The 24,169-nt window shown below is 37.8% G+C and overlaps 1 protein-coding gene across 1 annotated transcript in view; it reads right to left on the reverse strand.

Moving 5' to 3' along the window:
- ALMS1 (ALMS1 centrosome and basal body associated protein) overlaps window positions 1–24,169 on the reverse strand; it is a 216,998-nt gene that overhangs the window by 160,796 nt on the left and 32,033 nt on the right. The window contains exons 3-7 of the mRNA XM_008700492.2: window positions 20,219–20,414; window positions 16,355–16,472; window positions 14,419–14,891; window positions 12,752–12,867; window positions 8,410–8,503 (exon numbers count right to left, since the gene is read on the reverse strand). Of these exons, the coding sequence (XP_008698714.2) occupies window positions 8,410–8,503; window positions 12,752–12,867; window positions 14,419–14,891; window positions 16,355–16,472; window positions 20,219–20,414 (997 nt within the window). The remainder of the gene's footprint in view (window positions 1–8,409; window positions 8,504–12,751; window positions 12,868–14,418; window positions 14,892–16,354; window positions 16,473–20,218; window positions 20,415–24,169) is intronic.

Genomic DNA, 24,169 nt, shown 5'->3' on the forward strand with positions numbered 1-24,169 from the left:
AATGGAAGGGGGAGGGAGCCGCCGCGTTCAGGCGCCGGGAAGCGGTAGCCACTTGCACGGGAGAGCGGGCGGGGCTCACGGTCGGCACCCGCAAAACAGCAGACTGAGACCGTGAGCCGGGTGCGCGCGCCACCAGGCATCTCGCGGAACACCGGGAAACCCGGTGCCACTGGATCCAGACTGAGACCGGAGATCCGGGAGCGCGGCGGCTGGCGGCTGGCGGCGTAGAAACACAAAGGACAGAGACGCGCCGGCCCTGGAAGTGAGGGCTGGGACGCCGGGTGTGGGGCGCACATCCCGGGACGCTGCAGGGTTGAGCAGCACCAACAGTGGCAGAGTTAAAGTGGCCAGAACATTAGTAGAGAACGGGCCGCAATCCTTCTGTTCCGTGACAGAGGCTGAAATTTGGCCGCTGCTGCTCTGACTCTCAGAAGAGGCACAGCAAACCGCCAGGAAAGCCGCCAGAGAACAAAAGCCTGAAATACCGGCTCGGGAGTGCCCATCCCCATCCCCCTCGCAGGGGACGCGAGACTCTACCCAAACAGGGCTGCCTGAGTATCGGCGCGCAGGCCCTCCCCCAGAAGGCAGGCTGAAAAATCAAGAAGCCCACAACCGGAGGCGCCCGGGTGGTGCAGTCATTGAGCGCTGCCTTCGGCTTAGGCGTGATCCCAGCGTTCCGAAAGGAGTCCTCATCGGGCTCCTCCGCTGGGAGCCTGCTTCTTCCTCTCCCACTCCCCTGCTTCTGTTCCCTCTCTCGCTGGTTGGCTGCCACATAAATAAATAAATAAAATCTTTAAAGAAGAAGCCCACATCCCTAAGATCCCTATAAAACAAGGGGCACGGCCTGGGACCCAGTCAATAATTTGGGCTCTGAAACCCCGCAACCTCTCTCATCAGAATGACAAGAAGGAGAAGCCCCCAGCAAAGAAAAGATAGTGAGACTGTGGCCTCTGCCACAGAAATAATGGATATGGATGTAACCAAATTATCAGAAATGGAATTCAGAGTAACGGATGGTCAAAAATGATGAGCAGAATTGAAAGTATAAACGAAAAGGTTACTTGGAGAATATAGAATCCCTAAGGACAGAAATGAGAGCAATCTGACAGAAATTAAAAATTCATGAGCCAAATGCAGGCAAAACTAGAGGCTCTGACAGCCAGGTCGAGAAGCAGAGGAAAGGGTTAGTGAATTGGAGGATGGGTTAATAGAGGAAAAAATGAAAATAGAAGATGGTCTTAAATCATGCCTTACGAATGTGGTTACGGAGATTACTGACTCAACGAAACGATCCACATGTTACAGGAATCATCGGTATCCCCGAGGGGTGGAGAAAACAGAGGTCTAGAAGAGATATTTGAACAAATTAGCTGAAACTTCTAATCTAGCAAGGGAAACAAACATTCTGTCCAAGAGGCAGAGAGGACTCTCTCCAGCTCAACCACGACAAACCTACGCCCACGTCACGTCATAGTGCATTCTCGCAAAATATTAGATGCAAGGATACAGCATTGAAAGCGGCCAGGGCAAAGAAATTTCTCACGTACTCAAGGCAAAAAGATCAGAATTACGCATCAGTTTAGCACACAGAGACCTGAGAATGAGAGAAAGGGTTGGGGGAGCATATTTAAAGCTCTTCAGAGAAAAACATGCAGCCAAGGATCCTTTATCCAGCAGCACGGGTGTATTCAGAATGATGGAGAAATAAAGACATTTCATCATCGAGTCACTAACCAATTTTGTAACTACGAAAACCAGCCCTACAGGATATTAAGGGGTTCTATAAAAGAAAAAGGCCCCAAGAGTGATACAGAACAGAAAGTCACAGCCAATACAAAAAGACTTTTACTGGCAACATGGCAACATTAAAATCATATCTATATAATCACAGTCTTAATGTAAATGGTTTGAACCATCCCAAAAACCCACAGGGTTGCAGATTGGATAAAAAGAAATGACCTTATCCATTTGCTGTTCTACAAGAGACTCATTTCAAACCCAAAGATGCATTCAGATTCTGAGAGTAGGGGATGGAGTACCATCTTTCACGCGAAATGGTCCTCTCAAAAAGAAAGCTGGGGTAGCAATTCTCATATCAGTATAGAGCCATGGATTTAAACTGCACAGTGATACGTTAGGAGTAAATTGGCATATATTATTCTTAAGGGAAGTATTCACAAGTGGATATGACAAATTATAATATATATGCCTAATCAGGGGAGCAGCAAGATACACAAGCCAACTCTTATCCAGAATAAAGAGACATATAAATGAAGAATACATTAATAGTAGGGGACCTCAACACTCCACATATCAGAAATAGACAGAACACCCTGGCAAAAACTAAGCAAAGAATCAAAGGCTTTTGAATGCCATACTTGACGAAGTTGGACCTCATAGATATATATAGAACACTACACCCCAGAACAAAGAATACTCATTCTATTCTAATGCCATGGAACATTCTACTCAAGAATAGACATGTTCTTGGGACACAAACAGGTCTCAATCGTATAACCAAAAGATTGAAATTATCCCTGTATATTCTCAGACCCACAACGCTCTGAAATTGGAACTCAACCACAAAGGAAAAATTTGGAAGAAATCCAAACATCTGAGACTAAGAGCCATACTGCTCAGGAATGACTGATAAACCAGGAAATCAAAAAATCAAATTAAACAATTTATGGAGACCAATGAGAATGAAAATACAACAGTCCAAAATCCCATGGGATACTGCAAAGGCAGTCCTATGGGGAAATACATAGCCATCCATAGCCTCTCACTCAAAAGAATAGAAAAATCTAAAATGAGTTTTTATATTCACCTCAAGAAGCTTGAACACAGCTAACAGAGGGACAGGCCTAATCCACGCACGAGGAAGCAGATGACAAAATTAGAGCTGAAATCAATGGCAGAAACCAGAAGTACAGTAGAGCAGATCAACAGGACTAGAAGCTGGTTCTTTAGAGAATCAATAAAATTGATGAAGACTTCACTGGCAAGACTTATCCAAAAGAAAAGAGAAAGGACCCAGATTATTAAAATTATGAATGAAAAGGAGAGGTCACGCATGAGCACCATTGAAATTGGAAGGATTATTAGAAATTTTTATCACAGCTATATGCCAATAAACTAAGCAATCTGGAAGAGATGAATCCTTCCTGGAAAACCTAAACACACAAGATTGAAACCGAAGAAATTGATTCCTAAACAGGCCATAATTAATTATGAAGAAAGAGTCAGTGATAAAACAACCTTCCAAATAACAAAAACTCCAGGCCCGGACGTTTTCCTGGAGAATTCACCCCAAACATTCAAAGAAGAAATAATATCCTCATTCTCCCAAAGCTATTTCAAAAAATAGAAACAGAAGAGGAAAGCTACCAAACTCCCATTCCTATGAGGCCAATATTACCTTGATCCCCAAACCAGGCAAAAGACCCTCAAAAGGGAGAATTACAGACCGATTTCCTAATGTAATATGGACGCCAAAATCCTCAACAAGATACATTGCTAATAGAATCCAACAGTACATTAAAAGGATTATCCATCACGATCAAGGGGATTCATACCTGGATGCAAGCGTTGGTTCAATCATTCGCAATCAGAACAGCGTGATACATCATATCAACAAGAAAAGACTCAGGAACCATAAGATCCTCAATCGATTGCCGGTAAAGTTCATTTGACAAAATACAGCATCCTTTCCTGATTAAAACCTTCAGAGTGTAGGAATAGAAGGTACATTTCTCAATCTCATAAAAGCATCTATGAAAAGCCTACTGCAAATATTACTTTCTCAATGGAGAAAGCTGGAAGCCTTTCCCTTAAGATACAGGAACTCGACAAGGATGCCCACTCTCGCCACTATTATTCAACATAGTACTAGGAAGTCCTTGCAACAGCAATCAGACGACAAAAAAGGATCAAAGGTATTCAAATTGGCAAAGAAGAAGCTCAAAATGTTCTCTTTGCAGATGACATATACTCTATATGGAAAACCCAAAAGAAGCCACTCCCAAATTATTAGAAGTTATATAGAGCAATTCAGTAACGTGGCAGGATACAAATAAATGCTCAGAAATCAAGTGCATTTCTATACACGAATAACAGACCGAAGAAAGAGAAATTAGGGAATCCATCCCATTTACAATAGCACCATAAACCATACGTTACCTTGGAATTAACTTAACCAGAGACGTAAAGGACCTATATTCTAGAAACTATAAATCACTTGAAAGACATTGAGGAAGACATAAAAAGATGGAAAGATATTCCATGCTCATGGATCGGAAGAATTAACATAGTTAAAATGTCCATGCTACCCAGAGCAATCTACACTTTCAATGCTATCCCGATCAAAATACCAAGGACATTTTTCAAAGAACTGGAACAAACAGTCCTTAAATTTGTATGGAACCAGAAAAGGCCCCGAATCTCCAAGGAACTGTTGAAAAGGAAAACAAAGCTGGGGGCACTAGCCAAGCTCGATTTCGAGCTGTACTACAAAGCTGTGATCACAAAGACAGCATGTTACTGGCACAAAAATAGAACACATAGACCAATGGAACAGAATAGAGAGCCCAGAAATGGACCCTGCTCTTGGGCAACCAATATTTGATAAAGCAGGAAAAATATCCGGTGGGATAAAGACAGTCTCTTCAATAAATGGTGCTGGGAAAATTGGACAGCTACATGCAAGAGAATGAAACTTGAATTTCACTATTCACACCATACACAAAAATAAACTCCAAATGGATGAAAGACCTCAATGTGAGACAGGAATCCATCAAAATTCTAGGAGAACATAGGCAACAACCTCTACGACATTGGCCAAAGCAACCTTTTTCATGACACATCCCCAAAGGCAAGAGAAACAAAAGATAAAATGAATTCAAGGGACTTCATCAAGATTAAAAGTTTCTGCACAGCCATGAAACAGTCAGAAAACTAAGAGGCAGCCCACGGAATGGGAGAATATATTTGCAAATGACACTACAGATAAAGGACTGGTATCCAAGATCTACAAAGAACTTCTCAAACTCAATACACGAGAAACAAATAAACAAATCAAAATGGGCAGAAGATATGAACAGACACTTTTCCAATGAAGACATACAAATGGCTAACAGACACATGAAAAATGTTCAAAATCATTAGCCATATCAAGGAAATTCAAATCAAAAACCACACTGAGATACCACCTTACGCCAGTTAGAATGGCAAAATAGACAAGGCAAGAAACAACAATTGTTGAGAGGATGTGGAGAAAGGGATCCCTCCTACATTGTTTGTTGGGAATGCAAGTTGGTACAGCCACTCTGGAAAACAGTGTGGAGGTCCCTAAAAGTTAAAAATTGAGCTACCCTATGATCCAGCCATTGCACTACTGGGTATTTACCCCAAAGATACAGACGTAGTGAAGAGAAGCGGCCATATGCACCCCAATGTTCATAGCAGCAATGTCCACATAATAGCTAAATCGTGAAGGAGCCGAGATGCCCTTCAACAGATGACTGGATTAAGAAGTTGTGGTCCATATATACAATGGAATATTACTCAGCTATCAGAAAGAACGAAGTTCTCAACATTTGCTACAACATGGACAGCACTGGAGGATAATGCTAGTGAAATAAGTCAAGCAGAGAAAGACAACTATCATATGATTTTCTCTCATCTATGGAACATAAGAACTAGGATGATCAGTAGGAGAAGAAAGGGATAAAGAAAGGGGGTAATCAGAAGGGGAATGAAACATGAGAGACTATGGACTATAAAAACAAACTGAGGACTTCAGAGGGGAGGGGGTGGGGGAATGGGACAGACCGGTGATGGGTAGTAAGGGAGGGCACGTATTGCATGGTGCACTGGGTGTTATACACAACAATGAATCATCGAGCCTTACATCGGAAACCGGGATGTACTGTATGGTGACTAACAATAATATAATAAAAAATCATAAAAAAAAAAAAAAAAGGCTAGGAGGGAAACTAAAAAATAAAAATAAAAAATAAAAAAAAAAAAATTAGCCATAGCAAGGTATTTTTTTTTTTATAAAGATTTTATTTATTTATTTGACAGGAGAGAGACAGCCAGCGAGAGAGGGAACACAAGCAGGGGAGTGGAGAGGAAAGAAGCAGGCTCCCAGCAAAGGAGCTGATGTGGGCTAGATCCCAGGACTCCGGGATCACGCCCTGAGCCGAAGGCAGACACTTTAACGACTGAGCCACCCAGGCACCCCCATAGCAAGGTATTTTTAACAAGCTAGTCAAAAGAATAGCTAATATCTCCTTTCCACATACCTGCTATTTGTTTGAGAGTCTTCTGCACAGTGTCAGGAGATACCCTCAACATCCTGAGATCTGAAGAGTGATACTCCAACTCTATGGTTGGTTCATGAGGAATAAATGGAGGCAATACGGATGAAAAAGTCTGATTAATGTCCATATTAGAACCTACCTATAAAAAGATAAAAAATTAAGAAAACAGGATTAATTTTAGGCTTCACCTGATAAAAAGAAAACCTAATTTTTATGAAAATGAAAACTAAGCAGTCATACCAGATCCTTAAGCTCATATTCTCAACCCTCCTAAATTCATATACAAGTCATACCTTGTTTGGTCAATTCTAAGAAGGCTCTACAAATTATTCTGAGGGTCTGGAAGTCTGCCTATATAGAATATTAAGATAGGAAGCCTAGAAGTTTGTTCCATAGTATGGTCATTGAAGAATTTGAACTTTGGTATTACTCTGACAAGCTCAAGGATTTTTTTTTTTAAAGAAGAGGTTATGTTGTAAAAAGGAAAGAGGAAAGAAGGAAAGAGAGAACAGGAATATTTTCAAGAAATCCACAAATGTTTAGAAAAAATTAAAGCATCAAAGAGCTGGATCTATGATCAATTACCAAAAACATAAGTCCTCAAATTTCTTAAACAAAAGTACTTGGAAAAACAAACTGACAGTGAAGTAAAGGTTAAACGCTGAAAAGAAGTTCTCAAAGTTTCATCAGATCCCAGCAAGTCCTTACTAGAAAAGAAATTAGAAACCAGCATTGGTGCTGTCAGTACACAAACATATAAGCTTTTCACCAAATTCACATTACTCTCATATAAAAACAATATACCACTTTGAGGTTTCTTTATTTTCCTAAAAATGTTATTCCCTCTTTTGATGCCCTCTCAGGAGAGTCTAAAAATGTACATAAGGATGAATTTTGTTCAATCCTCTTTATCAAGGTTTTTTCATTGTGTAGTAATGAACAATCTTAGGAAACAGGCAGGGTATAAAAATAAATATTCTACTTCTACTGCCCTGTCTAGGTTTCTCTACACCAGTGGTTCTCGGTTGTGGGAGATTTTTGCCTCCACCCATCTCTCCCCTGACCAAGAAATATATGGCAATGCTGGAGACATTTTTCACTGTCATAACTTCGGGGTGTGTGGAGGGTGTGTGGCTATTGGCATCTAGTGAGTAGCCAGGCATGTTGCTCAGCAGCCTAAAATGCACAGAAAAGCCCCCCACAACAAAGAATTATCATACCCAAAAGACAATAGTACAGAGAAACCCTGCTCTAAACAAAGCACAAAGTTCTAAGTTTTCAATTATCCCACTCCTAAAGGAGACGTTTTGAAATACAGCTTATTAACATATGTATCACAGATATGATAGAGACTTTTGTGTGTGTCCCCAGGCACATATGGAATAGTTTTCTCTAGAGCTTTTCAATGTAGGAAGAAAAATTTCCATTCCAATCTTGACATCAATACAATTTCATTAATATTACTCAGTCATAAAAAGAATGAAATCTGGCCATTTGCAACAACATGGACAGATCTAGAAGCTATAATGCTATGTGAAATAAGTCAGAGAAAGACAAATACCATGTGATTTCACTTTATGTGGAATTTAAGAAACAAAACAAATGAACAAAGAAAAAAAGAGACAAATCAAAAAAACCAGACTCTCAACTATAGAGAACAAACTGATGGTTATGTTACATCGGAAACCGGGGATGTACTGTATGGTGACTAACATAATATAATAAAAAATCATAAAAAAAAAAAAAAAAAAGGCTAGGGAGGGAAACCTAAAAAAAATAAAAATAAAAAAATAAAAATAAAAAATTAGCCATAGCAAGGTATTTTTTTTTTTTATAAAGATTTTATTTATTTATTTGACAGGAGAGAGACAGCCAGCGAGAGAGGGAACACAAGCAGGGGGAGTGGGAGAGGAAGAAGCAGGCTCCCAGCAAAGGAGCCTGATGTGGGGCTAGATCCCAGGACTCCGGGATCACGCCCTGAGCCGAAGGCAGACACTTTAACGACTGAGCCACCCAGGCACCCCCATAGCAAGGTATTTTTAACAAGCTAGTCAAAAGAATAGCTAATATCTCCTTTTCCACATACCTGCTATTTGTTTGAGAGTCTTCTGCACAGTGTCAGGAGATACCCTCAACATCCTGAGATCTGAAGAGTGATACTCCAACTCTATGGTTGGTTCATGAGGAATAAATGGAGGCAATACGGATGAAAAAGTCTGATTAATGTCCATATTAGAACCTACCTATAAAAAAAGATAAAAAATTAAGAAAACAGGATTAATTTTAGGCTTCACCTGATAAAAGAAAACCTAATTTTTATGAAAATGAAAACTAAGCAGTCATACCAGATCCTTAAGCTCATATTCTCAACCCTCCTAAATTCATATACAAGTCATACCTTGTTTGGTCAATTCTAAGAAGGCTCTACAAATTATTCTGAGGGTCTGGAAGTCTGCCTATATAGAATATTAAGATAGGAAGCCTAGAAGTTTGTTCCATAGTATGGTCATTGAAGAATTTGAACTTTGGTATTACTCTTGACAAGCTCAAGGATTTTTTTTTTTTAAAGAAGAGGTTATGTTGTAAAAAGGAAAGAGGAAAGAAGGAAAGAGAGAACAGGAATATTTTCAAGAAATCCACAAATGTTTAGAAAAAAATTAAAGCATCAAAGAGCTGGATCTATGATCAATTACCAAAAAACATAAGTCCTCAAATTTCTTTAAACAAAAGTACTTGGAAAAACAAACTGACAGTGAAGTAAAGGTTAAACGCTGAAAAAGAAGTTCTCAAAGTTTCATCAGATCCCAGCAAGTCCTTACTAGAAAAGAAATTAGAAACCAGCATTGGTGCTGTCAGTACACAAACATATAAGCTTTTCACCAAATTCACATTACTCTCATATAAAAACAATATACCACTTTGAGGTTTCTTTATTTTCCTAAAAATGTTATTCCCTCTTTTTGATGCCCTCTCAGGAGAGTCTAAAAATGTACATAAGGATGAATTTTGTTCAATCCTCTTTTATCAAGGTTTTTTCATTGTGTAGTAATGAACAATCTTAGGAAACAGGCAGGGTATAAAAATAAATATTCTACTTCTACTGCCCTGTCTAGGTTTCTCTACACCAGTGGTTCTCGGTTGTGGGAGATTTTTGCCTCCACCCATCTCTCCCTGACCAAGAAATATATGGCAATGCTGGAGACATTTTTCACTGTCATAACTTCGGGGGGGTGTGTGGGAGGGTGTGTGGCTATTGGCATCTAGTGAGTAGAAGCCAGGCATGTTGCTCAGCAGCCTAAAATGCACAGAAAAGCCCCCCACAACAAAGAATTATCATACCCAAAAAGACAATAGTACAGAGAAACCCTGCTCTAAACAAAGCACAAAGTTCTAAGTTTTCAATTATCCCACTCCTAAAGGAGACGTTTTTGAAATACAGCTTATTAACATATGTATCACAGATATGATAGAGACTTTTGTGTGTGTCCCCAGGCACATATGCGTGTTTAATAGTTTTTCTCTAGAGCTTTTCAATGTAGGAAGAAAAATTTCCATTCCAATCTTGACATCAATACAATTTCATTAATATTACTCAGTCATAAAAAAGAATGAAATCTGGCCATTTGCAACAACATGGACAGATCTAGAAGCTATAATGCTATGTGAAATAAGTCAGAGAAAGACAAATACCATGTGATTTCACTTATGTGGAATTTAAGAAACAAAACAAATGAACAAAGAAAAAAAGAGACAAATCAAAAAAACCAGACTCTCAACTATAGAGAACAAACTGATGGTTATGGGAAGGGGATGGGTGAAATTGGTGAAGGGGATTAAGAGTACACTTATCACGATGAGCACTGAGTAATGTATAGAATTGTTAATGTACAGAATATTGTACACCTGAAACTAATATAACACTATGTTAACTATACTGGAATTAAAATTTAGTAAATAAATAAAATTTCATTATTATCAAAGCTTCGAAACATACAGATATTAGAGTAGGTAATGCAAAAGAAAATGTAGGGCGCCTGGGTGGCTCAGTCAGTTGTCTGCCTTCAGCACAGGTCATGATCTTGGGGTCCTGGGAATGAACACTGCATCGGGCTCCCTGCTCAGCAGGGAGCCTGCTTCCCCCTCTCCCTGTACCTGCTGCTTCCCCTGCTTGTGCTCTCTCTCTTTCTTTAAATATATATTATGTATAAAAAGTTGATGTAAGTTATATAAGTAGTACTATCAAAAAAATTAGAACTCTAAGTTTAAAATTGATAATATTTGTTTCTCATTCTTATTGAAATTCACTTTGACCAATCCCCTTCAAAACCTTCACTCTTGCCAAAATAATGCAAAATCTTGGCTTTGGTTTCACTGAAGAATAGTTAAACAGGAAGACAGTTTATGGTATGGTTGTTAAATACAAAGATAAGGTTAGTTTGGGGGCGCCTGAGTGCCTCAGTCGGTTAAGCATCTAGATGCCTTTGGCTCAGGTCATGATCCCAGGGTACTGGGATCGAGCCCCATGTTGGGTTCCCAGCTCAGCGGAGACTTTGCTTCTCCCTCTCCCCCCATTCATGCTCTCTCTCGCTCTCTCACAAATAAGTAAAATCTTAAAAAAAAAAGATAAGGTTAGTTTCAAATACCAGCTTTCCTACTTGCTCAATAATAATGAGCAAGTTTCTAACCCTCTAAATATCAATTGTAAAATGAGGATGGTAATAACCCCCAATAATCCTACCTGATAGGACTGACCAAAGGACTAAATGAATTGATGTATATAAATAAATCTCTTAGCGTAGTATTTGAGCACACAGTGTTAGCTATCATTTTCATCCCCATCAAGAGACTGAAAATTAGAACAAAAACAATGTGTACTTTTCTTTTTTTAAATTTTATTTTATTTACTTATTTGACAGAGAGAGTGTGAGAGAGCACAAGCAGGGAGAGCAGGAAAGGAGAAGCAGGCTCCCAAATGAGCAGGGAGCCCAATGTGGTGCTTGATCCCAGGACCCTGGGATCATGACCTGAGCTAAAGGCAGACACTTAACCGACTAAGCCACCCAGGTGCCCAAACAATGTCTACTTTAGAATGTTTAAGAAAATAAAATTAACCTCATAGTTCTCTGTATTTCAATTTTTAATATATTCAATAATTATAAATGAAAGGAAAAGTTTATCTCAATACCTTTGTTCATTTTCTCTAATCATCTGCCTGAATCTAAAGGTCCAAAAATGATTGCAACCCAAACTAGCAGCTTTCCAAGGACATACTAATCTTATACATGGAAAAACAGGGAAAGGAAAGTAACATTAAGTACACAACATCTATTGTATAGCTATATTTAATGACTAATAAGATTAAGGATATACTATAAAGAAGCTGACAGTATCAGACAAAAGAGGATGGGCAATGGGACCAAAGGAACATCGAAACCAAGAGATGCAAAGATCCAGGCAAAGGCAATGAAGTCTTGTATAAAAGAAAGGCTGACACAGAAATTTAATAACATCTCGAAGTTATTTTCTAATACACACACACACGATAATGATATAAACAGAGAGAGGGAGGGAATGTGTATATGCATAGGTATGTCACTCATTTGGGAAAGTGGTAGTTAGTTCCCTTTGGGGACACTAAGTAGTGTGGATATTAAGCATCTCAGTATCCTTCCTGGGGAAACACTGGTTCTTATAATTTTCAAAATTCCTCTGAAGTCAAATCTTTCAGGACCTTCTGAACAGAAATATTTAAATATTCCAGGGTCTATTCCAATACTTGTAAATTGAAGGGCAGAGTGAAAAAATGTACAACTGACTATCTCCACCAGTGATTCTAATCTGAACACTGTCCGAAGTTTCTTGCTGACACAACTGGGAAGAGTTAGCAGGTCTCAAGATAAAAGGCCTGGGAGCTCCAAAGGATGGCCTTTTCCAAGACACTACAAAACTCACTAACTCTTATGGTCTATGAAACACAGATATTTCTTTTATGCCAACTTCTAACAAATTAATGGAGCATATTCTTGGGTACCAGATGAAGACAGACTGTACGTCACATGTTGGTATTAGAGGATATAAATGGGCCCTTTACTTTCATCCCCATTTTTCAACTAAAATATTCTTTCCCTACCCCACAAGAAATGTCAAACAGAATAACTTACAGGCTCTTCAAAATCACTCTCTTCCTTAGACGGCAGTTGTAAGGCAGACTGCCAGTGCAGGGAGCTGTCACAAACCTCTAGATCATCAAGCACATTTTTAAAACCTGCTAGCTCAATGGACTCAACAGTCAAGTCACCTTGTTCATATGCCTGTTCATAAAATTAAAAAAAGTAAGTAAAATAAAAACAAGTAACAATACCATTTTCTGAAATAGTACTGGAAAAGACCACATTTCCTCCATTTATCATATTATTGTGTCTCACCTCTCTTTGTAGATCAGCAACTCTTGTACTGCATACAGCAGCATTTTCATCCAGGTTACAGCATTCACTATCATCATCCAGAGTAGAGGTGTCAGATTCAGCCTTCCCCTGCAGGCCCTCTACAAAATAGGAGTCATTTTGCATAATTGTATGTATAGTAAAACCGGATTTGGCTCCCATAGGCTCAGGAATTTTACCATGGCCTACATCAGCTTTCAGCAATGACTCTTGGCTGACTGCAATTAATGATGCATTACTGGTCATTGGTAAAGCACCTTGTGACTTAGCATCCCATGTCACCAAGTTTGCTGAAAAGCTGCTTCCTACAGTTGCAGATGGACCTTCAATGATGTCACTAGAGTTTACATTCTTAACCAAAATACAGTTTGAGGAATCTGCAACTTCTTCAAATGTTCTTAAGTCTTGTAAAACCAAAGAATCTGAAGTCGATACTTTCATTGGATAAAAAATGTTTGAAGATCCTACCTTCTCTGCAAGGTCAAGATCAGGAACAGACTTTATCTTCCCAATGGGAAGAAATGGTTCACTGTCTAGATCACACTGAAATAAAGCTGACTGGGCATTGCCAAGACCAACAGTCTGGCTGTGAGATTTTTCACTTAAAGAAGCAGATGACTTAAGCTCTGGAATAAGAGAAAGTGGCTTAATGAACATTTCCTGAGGAGCATTGGGGAGTGATTTTAAATCAAGATGCCAATACAGGGAGCTATCACCATTATCTTTTTTATGGAACAACGGTTTTGAAGCCGCTAATTCAAATACCCCAGGAGTAGACTGATAACATGGATGATGAAGCCCATCAAAGAAAGAGTTTTCATCATTATAATTTAATAGGGAAAGAGGTGAATTTTTTGGTTCACTTTCTTGGCTGTCATTTATTAAAGACTTACTGATGTCAGTTTGGATTTCATTTACTGTACTCTCTTTCTTGGAAGGCTCAATAGAGGCAATAACAACCTCAAAGGCTACATTTTCAGAAGAATCAACACTTTCTCCACTAAAAGCAGAAGTTGCCCTTTGGTTTCTTTCCTCTTGTAAATACAGTTGTTCTGATGTCTCATCCACGCTGGATTTAATAGTCTGAAGAGGACCACCAGAAACCTCCATGTTAGAGGTACCATGTTGCCTTGAGTGTATATGTATTTCTGAAACTTCTACAGAATTATCAGGAACTACAACATTCTCAATATACTGTATTTCTGAAGATCTGGGATGCATCTCTGAAAATACTAAAGTATTTCTATTCTCCTTTAGTTCAAAACCTTGAGATAATTCTTTCCCCAGGCCTTCTTCATTTCTTTCATACCCCTCCAAAGAATCCATCATTTCTTTCACCTCATTCTCCGCGGGAGCCCTTAAATAAACACTCTCAAAATAATGACTGTGAGCTGTCAAAGGAATGCCCTTTCCTCTTCTTTCCAGCAGACAATGCAAGAAAGACCGTGACATTTTGTTATTAAAATGAGGAGCAACTTCATGTGGAAAAGAAACACAGTCCTTATTGATCGCATATGTTTCTGGATTGTGTGAAGCTTCCTGTTTGCTCCACAGCATACATGAAAAAGGGGCACGAAAATTGTCACTTCCCTTAGGAATTTTATTTTTATCAGTTGTGTCAGATGAATCTGAATAAGAATCATGATCCTTACTGGTTAAATATTTTTCTGACTGCTGTAAAGCTTTCTGTTTCCAATACTGCACATACGAACAAGAAGCATCAAAGCTGTCACTTCCTTCAGGAGTCATGTATTCATCACTTGTATAAGATGAGGTTGAAACAGAAACTTGACCTTTATCAGCTAAACTGGTTTCTGGCTCCTGAACTTCTTGTGTCTTCCATGCCATATAGGAACAAAGAGCATCATAACTATCGAAGTCTTTGGGGGTTTTCAGTTCATCAACTGTATCAGACGAAACAGTCTCTTCTTTAGTCCCTTGTCCAAAAGGTAAAAAAGAGCGCTGACACTCAACAGCTGTACTAGCTATAAGCGAGTGCTGAGATAAACTAATGCAACTGTTAACTAAGTCTGAAGCTACTTCTGAGGCTGCCTGGAATAAAGCTTCACTAACTTCCGACGGTCGAGAAAACCATGCAGTATCTTCAGACTTACCAGGAATTCCCCTGAAAATACACAGTTAAAAATAAATAAATAACACATTTAAAACATTTTTTTAAATACTAACATGAAAAATATGAAACTGATATGTCACTGAAATTAAGATTATTTGAAAAGTGTATTGAAAAAACAAAGTTCTAATTTCAAATTCCCTTAAAGTGGTTAGTGACTGAACAAGGCAAATTTTTTGTAAACATTATATGAACTCCCATCCTACGACCCTAATATTTTCTCAGCCTTCTCCTAAAACAAAGTTACAAAAAAATAGGAATATTTTCATACTGCCAAAAATGATTAAATAAAAAATTCAAACTTTACTATTTAAAATGTTTATCAGCTACCATAATTTAATACTTATTTAACTTTCACTAATTCTTACACTAGTCATTTACTGTGCTCTTGAAAACCCCTTAAGAAGCGATCTACTCCTGGGGCGCCTGGGTGGAGCAGTCATTAAGCGTCTGCCTTCAGCTCAGGGTGTGATCCCGGCGTTCTGGGATCGAGCCCCACATCAGGCTCCTCTGCTAGGAGCCTGCTTCTTCCTCTCCCACTCCCCCTGCCTGTGTTCCCTCTCTCGCTGGCTGTCTCTCTCTGTCAAATAAATAAAAATAAATAAATAAATAAATAAATAAATAAATAAAAAAAAAGAAGTTGTCTACTCCTAAAACACAAGAGGTAACCTAATTATTGGTTGACTATTATATACAGAACACTTTTTCATAAAAGTAATTTTAAGGTAATACGTAGCAGAAGGGCAAAGGTTTTTACTCTGTAAACAACCATGGGTTTTTTTTTCAACATTTTTATTTGAGTATAGTTGATATACATTATTACATTAGTTTCAGGTGTACAACACGTCATGGTAAGCACAGCAGAATGAACAGAATTGTCAAAACACTACATTGTGGGGGCGCCTGGGTGGCACAGCGGTTAAGCGTCTGCCTCCGGCTCAGGGCGTGATCCCGGCGTTATGGGATCGAGCCCCACATCAGGCTCCTCTGCTATGAGCCTGCTTCTTCCTCTCCCACTCCCCCTGCTGTGGTCCCTCTCTCGCTGGCTGTCTCTTGTCAAATAAATAAATAAAATCTTTAAAAAAAAAAAAACAACAACAAAAAAACACTACATTGTGCACCTGAAACTAACATAACATTATCTGTCAACTATACTTCAATAATAAAAATTTAAAAATAAAATGAACTATGCCTGAAATGCTAAAATACATTAAAAATTATTTTTAAATGAACTACAGTTGCCTGGCTCATCTTTACACATGTACTACTATTCCAAATTAATATGCATCATGTCTTAACTTAGGGCCTTGTTACCTTCCAAGTATGTACTGAAAATATCTAACCCCCACTCCGAAGTCTCACCTTAGCCTGAAAAGTCATTAATATTAGCAACAACTTAGAACAAGAAAAGAAAGAGAGGAAAGTTTACATGCAAATAAAAAAATAAATCATCCTACCTCAGAGGTGCAAAATCTAGTTCACTTTGTTGAAATAAGGAATCAGACCCAAACTCTTGATCTTGTGTCAAACATGTCAGCAAAGGCAAATCAGGAGAAGCAAAGTTGTCTTGTATGACTGCAAAGTTTCAGGTATAAAAATGTTGGGAATGCTGAAAGTTAAATGCTTAGCTTACTCATGTAATACTTTAAAGAACCTAAATACGTAGCCATCTGGAAGTTTCTACGAGCATCAGAATGATAACATAACAGCCTGAAAAGTTTCAGGCACTTAACGTATAAAATTTCAGTGATAACTCTGAAGGATAGGTATTATTATACCCATCTTACAGCTGAGGAAACATGATTATAAAATTTAAGAAATATTAATTTGCCCACATTCACATAGCTTAAGTGTCAGAATGAGAACTGAACCTAAACACTCTAATTTCTTGGCAAGTGCTCTTAACCATTATGAGTGTTTCTTTCCATCTTAAATCAAAGTGTAGTCCATAGGTTCCTGGGCATCCTTAAGACATTATTAGGAGGTATCTAGAGTCAAAATTATATTCAAAACAATATTAAGATGTCATTTGCCTTATTCTCTCACAGAGTATGGTACAATGTTCCAGAAGCTACATCATCTATGATATAGCAACATACTGAATTCAAAAGCAGATTATCAGAATCCACCTCTCTTCTATTAGGTCAAACATTATAGAGATTTTTTTTCTTAAATAAAACAGTGCTATTCTTCTGAATATTTTTGTTTTGAGAAATAGTTACTTTTCTTAAAAAATATGTAATTTATGTTAACATGCAATGGCAATGTTATTTTTTAATGAGTTAATAAATATTTAGAAATTTCTAAGTTTTAATTTCTAATATGGGAAATATCAACAACCCACATACACAAAAGCTCTTTGAAGACCTTGGTAATTTAAAAGTATGTAAAGGAGTCCTGTGACCAAAAAGTTTGAGAACTGCTGATCTAAAGGAAAAACAATTCTTGTGGATTCCTGAATGTCAACTTAAATAATTCCTATTAGATGTGTCTAAATATGTACAAACTAGGTATAAACTCCTTATTACTTATACCATTTATATAACTATAAAAACAGAAACAATTTTAATAGAAATAAAACTATAAAACCATCAGTATTCTAAGATTAATTTAACTGGATAGGTGATATTTTGCTAGAACTAAATATTCTTTCACTACGAATGTAATACCATTGCTTGAGTAAACTTTCTTGATTTCAGAATGCCTATAATTCTGCATGGCACACTTTCCCTATCATAACTGTCATACCCTGTTTTAATCTTTGGTCTGTCTGCTTCCCACCTAGATTGTCAACTCCACATCCACTTTATTCACAGCTATATCTGTAGTGCCTACCAAAGTACTTGCTACACTTACTCACTAAAAACAGAATTATTTATTTACTGAATGAATTTATTAAAAATGAATCGAATGAGAATGATAACCTTGACTACCAAGGACTACTTGGTATATTCCTCTTTGACCTTGGCTTACAGACTCAGTCTTAAACCTTCGTAACAGAGAAGTCCTTCATTCCTCTAAGAATCACGAAGGTTTTTAACAAAGATCCCACATTTCCTCACATTTAGACAACTGCTGATGGCTTGGATCACTCCTTTTTGAGATATCTAACTGTTCTGGCACCAGTCATCATCATGACATTGGCCACTGGTGAAACCAATATATCCCTCAATGACTGTGCTCCTGCATAAGAAAGCAGCAATGATGAAATTTCCTCTATCAGATCCAGGGATCTGCTCTAATAATTAAAAATGTTCTACTTTACCTACAGTAAATAAGGAGCTGGAGTTCTAAAACCTTACCTAGAAAACATTTTAGAAGCCACACTGCACCATCTCCTACCCAATGTTGAAATTCTATTAGAGAACTTAGCCTGGCATTTTGCAGCGATGTAAAGCTCACTTCTTCTGCTGTTATATGGTCTTTCTACTATTAAATGGCTCTATTAAAAAGTTCTTATATCAAATTGAAAACAACCTCCCTATAAGCTATGTATTTTCATTTTAACCTCTAGACTAGGAATCAGCAAACATTTTTAATAAAAGGCCAACTAATAAGTATTTTACACTTTGTTGGTCACATATGATCTCTATCACATATACTTCTTTTTTTGTTTTTACAATCATTTAAAAATGCAAAAACTATTCTTATTTCATGGTCGGTACAAAATCAGACCCTTGCACTAGACCACTGTAATACCGATCCCATATACCGTTATCTTTCTGTTTACTAGACTATCTTCCCAAAAGTGGAAGGCTTTCATCTATATATCCCTAGCATCAAACACACCATAAGCACTTAGATATTTGTTAAGCAAATGAATGAATAAATGAAAGGTAAGCTCCTTGATCTTTAGCTTGACAGCCCCTCAAACACCTGATCATAGTGAAGTTTTCTCTTTCACCTACTGTCATACTCATCTCCTCTCACAAAGGAACTCCTGTGCTGTTGACATCTTTCTTTCTTTAAGATTTTATTCATTCATTTATTTTAAAGAGAGAGAGAGAGCATGAGAGAGGGAGTAGGGGCAGAGAGAGAGGCAGAGAATCCCAAACAGTCTCCAAGCTAAGCATGGAGCCTCATCCCAGGACCAGAGCCAAAACCAAGAGTCGGAAGCTCAACTGCCTGAGCCACCCAGGCGCCCCGCTGTCGACATCTTTCTTAAAATGTGAAACTAAAACAGACTTTGATGATCTACATCATAAAATACATTGGTACCAATATTTTGATTTGGATAGCCTTAGCTTATGTTTGAAAAAAAACCTATTGAATTAACTCCTATTGGCGCTCCTCTGTAAAATTCTGACAAGATAACATCATGGTTAAATCTCATTCCCCTGTCAAAGGCTAATTCTAAAATATGTCGTTGCATTTTTTTCAATTTTCGAAAAAAAAATCTGAATAAAACAGAAAGAACAACAAAATAATATTGCTTTAATTATCATTTAGGCATAAAAATTGAAATTACCATACTGGTTAAGCATTCTTCTATATCCACAGGATCCAAAGTATTAATAGCACAATTCTATCTCCCTGATAACCTGAAAGGTACTTAAAGTTTACCTTTTGTAAAGAGCTAATAAATCAGCTCCATATTAAGCAGAGGAAACCAGTAAGATCTACCTCAGTCAAGTCATTTAACCCCTTTATCTCACTTTTGGGGTCTGAAAACTGAGAATAACATATGCCTTAACTAATTCTAAGACTCTAATGAAGCAAGCTTAAACATTTGTTTTGTTTTTTAAGGATCATGGAGGCTCCACTGCTGAGAGAAGTTGTCAAAGGATAATATATAGTTCACCCCAAGAAAAAATCCACAAATTCAGGGCTGAGGAGGTCTACCCACTAGAGAGGAAGTTATCACCTTCCTGCCTTCTGTGAAGAATAGGACATAATGAAGGGCAGGTGCACATTTAACATAACTAGACCAGTTGGCCAGTGTAGAAAACCAGAAATAAGCTAATACCTTTGAGGATGGCTCTACAGAGCTCCTCAACTCATGAAAGGATTTAGGGGTGCCTGGGTGGCTCAGTCAGTTACGTGTCTGACTCTTGGTTTCGGCTCAGGTCATGATCTCGCAGTGGAGAGATCAAGCCTTGAGTAGGGCTCCACGATCAGTGCAGAGTTCACTTCAGATTCTCTCCCTCTGCTTCTCCCAACCCCCTGCGCGCTCGTGCACTCTCTCTCTAAAATAAACAAACAAACAAACAAACAAACAAACAAACTTGAACTAAAGAGATTTAGGTGCAAGACCTAAAGTCCCTCAAAAGTATTTTACAAATAAGAGCTATTACTACTAGTTAAAAATAAAGAGGCATTACCTAGCAGCGGCGAACATAACAGACCTCTCTTGGGTTCCTTTACTTCAGTTTCTGGTTGGGTCAATATACCTTCCTCCACAGAGGTGAAGTCTGTCACTTTGGTCCCTTCCTCTCTCATATTAAACTTGGTCTGGGTTATATCCAAGGTGTGGGACGAGTCCATTTCTTGAGGAAGATAATGCCAAGATTCTGTTCTCTAAAACAATAATTTTAAAGGAAAATATGCTAAGTCATTAACTGAGTTATCATATGCATTAATATTTAGATTTAAATATCCATCCACTCATATAGCATTTAGCTTTCTATATGATAACATTCTCATCACAGTGTTTTTGGAGAAAGTAAAACTGTTCTTTCTGTATGTTTTTTGCAATATTAACTATATTTTAGACCTCCTTCCCATCACTACCCATCATTTAATGTGTTATATCACTAGCATTTTCTGCTATTCTTTAACAGTTCTCTTCACTACAATAACACATTTGGTTCTACATGATGAAATCTTACAATCTGATTACAAGACTGAAAAAAATTTTCCAAGCCTAGCTGTAAGATGCTCTACACGTGACTTTACTGAATTCTTAATTAGCATCCAATTCTAACATTTTATTAAAATGCTAATAAAAATTAGTAAGTAATAAGTCAGTAAAAATAAACCAACTAATAAAAAATAACCTGAAGGGGCGCCTGGGTGGCACAGCGGTTAAGCGTCTGCCTTTGGCTCAGGGCGTGATCCCGGTGTTATGGGATCGAGCCCCACATCAGGCTCCTCTGCTATGAGCCTGCTTCTTCCTCTCCCACTCCCCCTGCTTGTGTTCCCTCTCTCGCTGGCTGTTTCTGTCGAATAAATAAATAAAATCTTTAAAAAAAAAATAACCTGAAAATTAAATTTAAAAGATATATAAGCCCAAAATATAAAACACAAGGCCAAATATCTGATTTTTAGTTATAAACAAAATTACTCTGTCAAATTTATAAAAGTTTCTAAATACTTCTATATTCTTGTACTTATCTCTTGGCAGACCTGTAACAACCAATTCATGGATTGGCACCAATCCACAGACCACACTAAACAGCAATGTTGAATTAAAGACTATCAGAAACTAATGACATTGGCTAACTGAATTTAAATTTAAGAAAAAAGACTAATGGTAAACAATTTAATCGGCATTTTCCTTTTAAATTTGGTATTGGTTAATAAAGATATTCCTCGTGTCATGCTATGAAAGTACACTTTTATTTTCATATTTAATTAATTTGATTAGGAATGAACTCTGAATTTATCAAACTATAATACAGTATCTTTTTTTCCCAATTAAGTTTGATAATGTATTGTAATAAATTTCCTTCTAGTGCAACATTTCTTACTTGGCAGTGATAGATCAGACTTTTAATCATATTTGCTAGCACACTCTTTAACATTTTCACTCATATACAGTCTTAAGATTAATCAGGATTTTTGAATGCCTTGCTTTGTTTTCTAACCTTATTCCATACCTTTGTCCTATATTTATTTTTTAAAAGATTTTATTTATTTATTTGAGATAGAGAGAGAATGAGCACAAGCCGGAGGAGGGGCAGAGGGAAAGGGAGAAGCAGACTCCTCGCTGAGCGCAAACCCCAAGGTGGGGCTTGATCCCAGGGATCATGTCCTGAGCTGAAGGCAGGTGATTAAATGACTGAACCACCCAGGCACCCCAACCTATTGATTTTCATTGTTTGTGAACAGTCTATTACTGAACTTTTTTTTCTTAACCAAATGTTTTCTTAAGAGCATATAAATTTTTTTATTCCCAAATAACCCAAAATCTATAAAAAGAAGACGTATTATAATTTAAAATTATTTTCTCAAACACTTTCATCTTTGAAGTTATTAGTTAAAATTACCATTACTTAAAATTCACTAAATATTCTTTTAGTAAGTTAAAAAAAAAAAGATACACAACTACCCACACCTATTATCAGTTACATAATAACTGGAGAGTAATATTCTAAAATATTAACACTACTTATCTACAGCTTGTGGGATAATGGAACAGCAGATGTTTGACATTCCAAAATATCTCAATCCCTGCTATGCTGGATAAATTAGTCCAACCTAGAGCATCAAAATCACTGCTGGAAACATGTTTTTTATGTTTTTAATACTTGGAAATAAAAGGTGATTAAATTTTTTCTTTTGAGAGTACTCCATTCTGTAGAGCATAGCGAGCCAAAGAAGTGGGGTTTTTTTGTTTGGTTGGTTTTTTTTAAAAGATTTTATTTATTTATTCGACAGAGATAGAGACAGCCAGCGAGAGAGGGAACACAAGCAGGGGGAGTGGGAGAGGAAGAAGCAGGCTCATAGTGGAGGAGCCAGATGTAGGGCTCGATCCCATAACGCCGGGATCACGCCCTGAGCTGAAGGCAGATGCTTAACTGCTGTGCCACCCAGGCGCCCCAAGAAGTGTTTTAAAGCAGGGGAATTCCAGTCATTGTGTGACTCTCACTACAGAAAAATCTTTAGTCCCCAACTCATCTCTCAGCCTCCTTGAGCATTGTTTGAGCCTGGTCCCATAGTTTATTCCTCACTCCAAATAGACAGGTATCTGTTGGCTTTCCTGCCCATCCTCTGTCTTCATCAGATCACTCTACTCTCACTCAATTTCAGTAATTCTTTTAACCTCATTAAGACAATTATCCTATCACATTTACAGTTTTCATAATTCCTTTTTTCCTGTATTTCCCTCCTTACCACTCTTGAGATTTCACAGTCATCCTTGTAACTACTGCTTTGCAAACATCTTTAACTTTCCTGCCCTTTTCTCCCACCATCCTATTTGCCTGGTAAAAGCTCAGTTCTCTAGTCGAACCTTCTCCTTATCCGAATCTAAGCAGCAGCACATTGCTGAGTAAAGCACAAACCCAAATGGTTTTTCCCTTAAACTGATGACATTAAACCTCAAGGGCACTCAGCATTGCCTAGAAATCCTACTATATTTTCCAGGTGAACTGCCTTGCTAAAATGACTATACTTCTCTCGGAACTACTGAACTCTCCTTCCTCATTTTCAACTGATGACCTCATCTCCCACTTCAATTAAGTGAATAGCAGGAGATGGAACTTCCTTATCTTCCTATCACCAGATCTACAGCCCCATTTTCACCTTGTGACTTAAAGTCTCTGTACCTACCAAAGGCCTACCCATCTTATTCCATTCTTTTTAACGACTGCCTTCCTACAGGATTCTCCAGCTTTCATCCATTTTCCCTCTCTACTAAATCATTCCTCTCCCCACGCAAACATATTTATAATTTCCCATCATAAAATAAAATTATAAAACATCCCTGTTCAACATTCCTTTTCTTTCTGCATATCTTGGGGGTTTTTTTCCTTCTTTTTTCCTTCAGTTTTTAGTTTTTATTTAAATCTCAGTTAACATACAGTGTAATATTATTTCAGGTGTACAATTTAGTGATTTAACACTTACACATAACACCTGGTACCAGTCACAAATTTCTGTATATTTTGTTGCTGTTTCTATCACACAATGGTTGTTTGTGTTACACCTTTTTAATCAATATAAAAAGGCCCTCAAATCTCTAATGTTTTTGACATAAACACATTTGAGGTAGAAATAAAGATCAGAGATATAAATTTGGAATTTTTAAGTATACAGATATATTTAACCCCCCAGATCTAGGTGAGAACTAAAACATCCCAACACTTCAAGCAGAGTCAAAAACTCAAATGTGTATAGAGCCAGGGAGGTAACAGAAATGAGTAAATCTGCCTGGAATTAGAGTGATGGGACCTGTGGCCAAATACGCACTGCATACACACTTTAAAGTGTTCTATTTCAAAATTTTAAAGATACTGTGCCAAAAAAAATTTTTTTTTTCTTCTGAAAACCACATTTGGGCATTATTGAGGCCCACAGCTTGCAACCTTTGATTTCAAAGTTTAACCGGG

The sequence above is a fragment of the Ursus maritimus genome, unplaced genomic scaffold (genome assembly GCF_017311325.1).
Source record: "Ursus maritimus isolate PB19 unplaced genomic scaffold, ASM1731132v1 scaffold_6, whole genome shotgun sequence".
Lineage (NCBI taxonomy): Eukaryota > Metazoa > Chordata > Mammalia > Carnivora > Ursidae > Ursus > Ursus maritimus.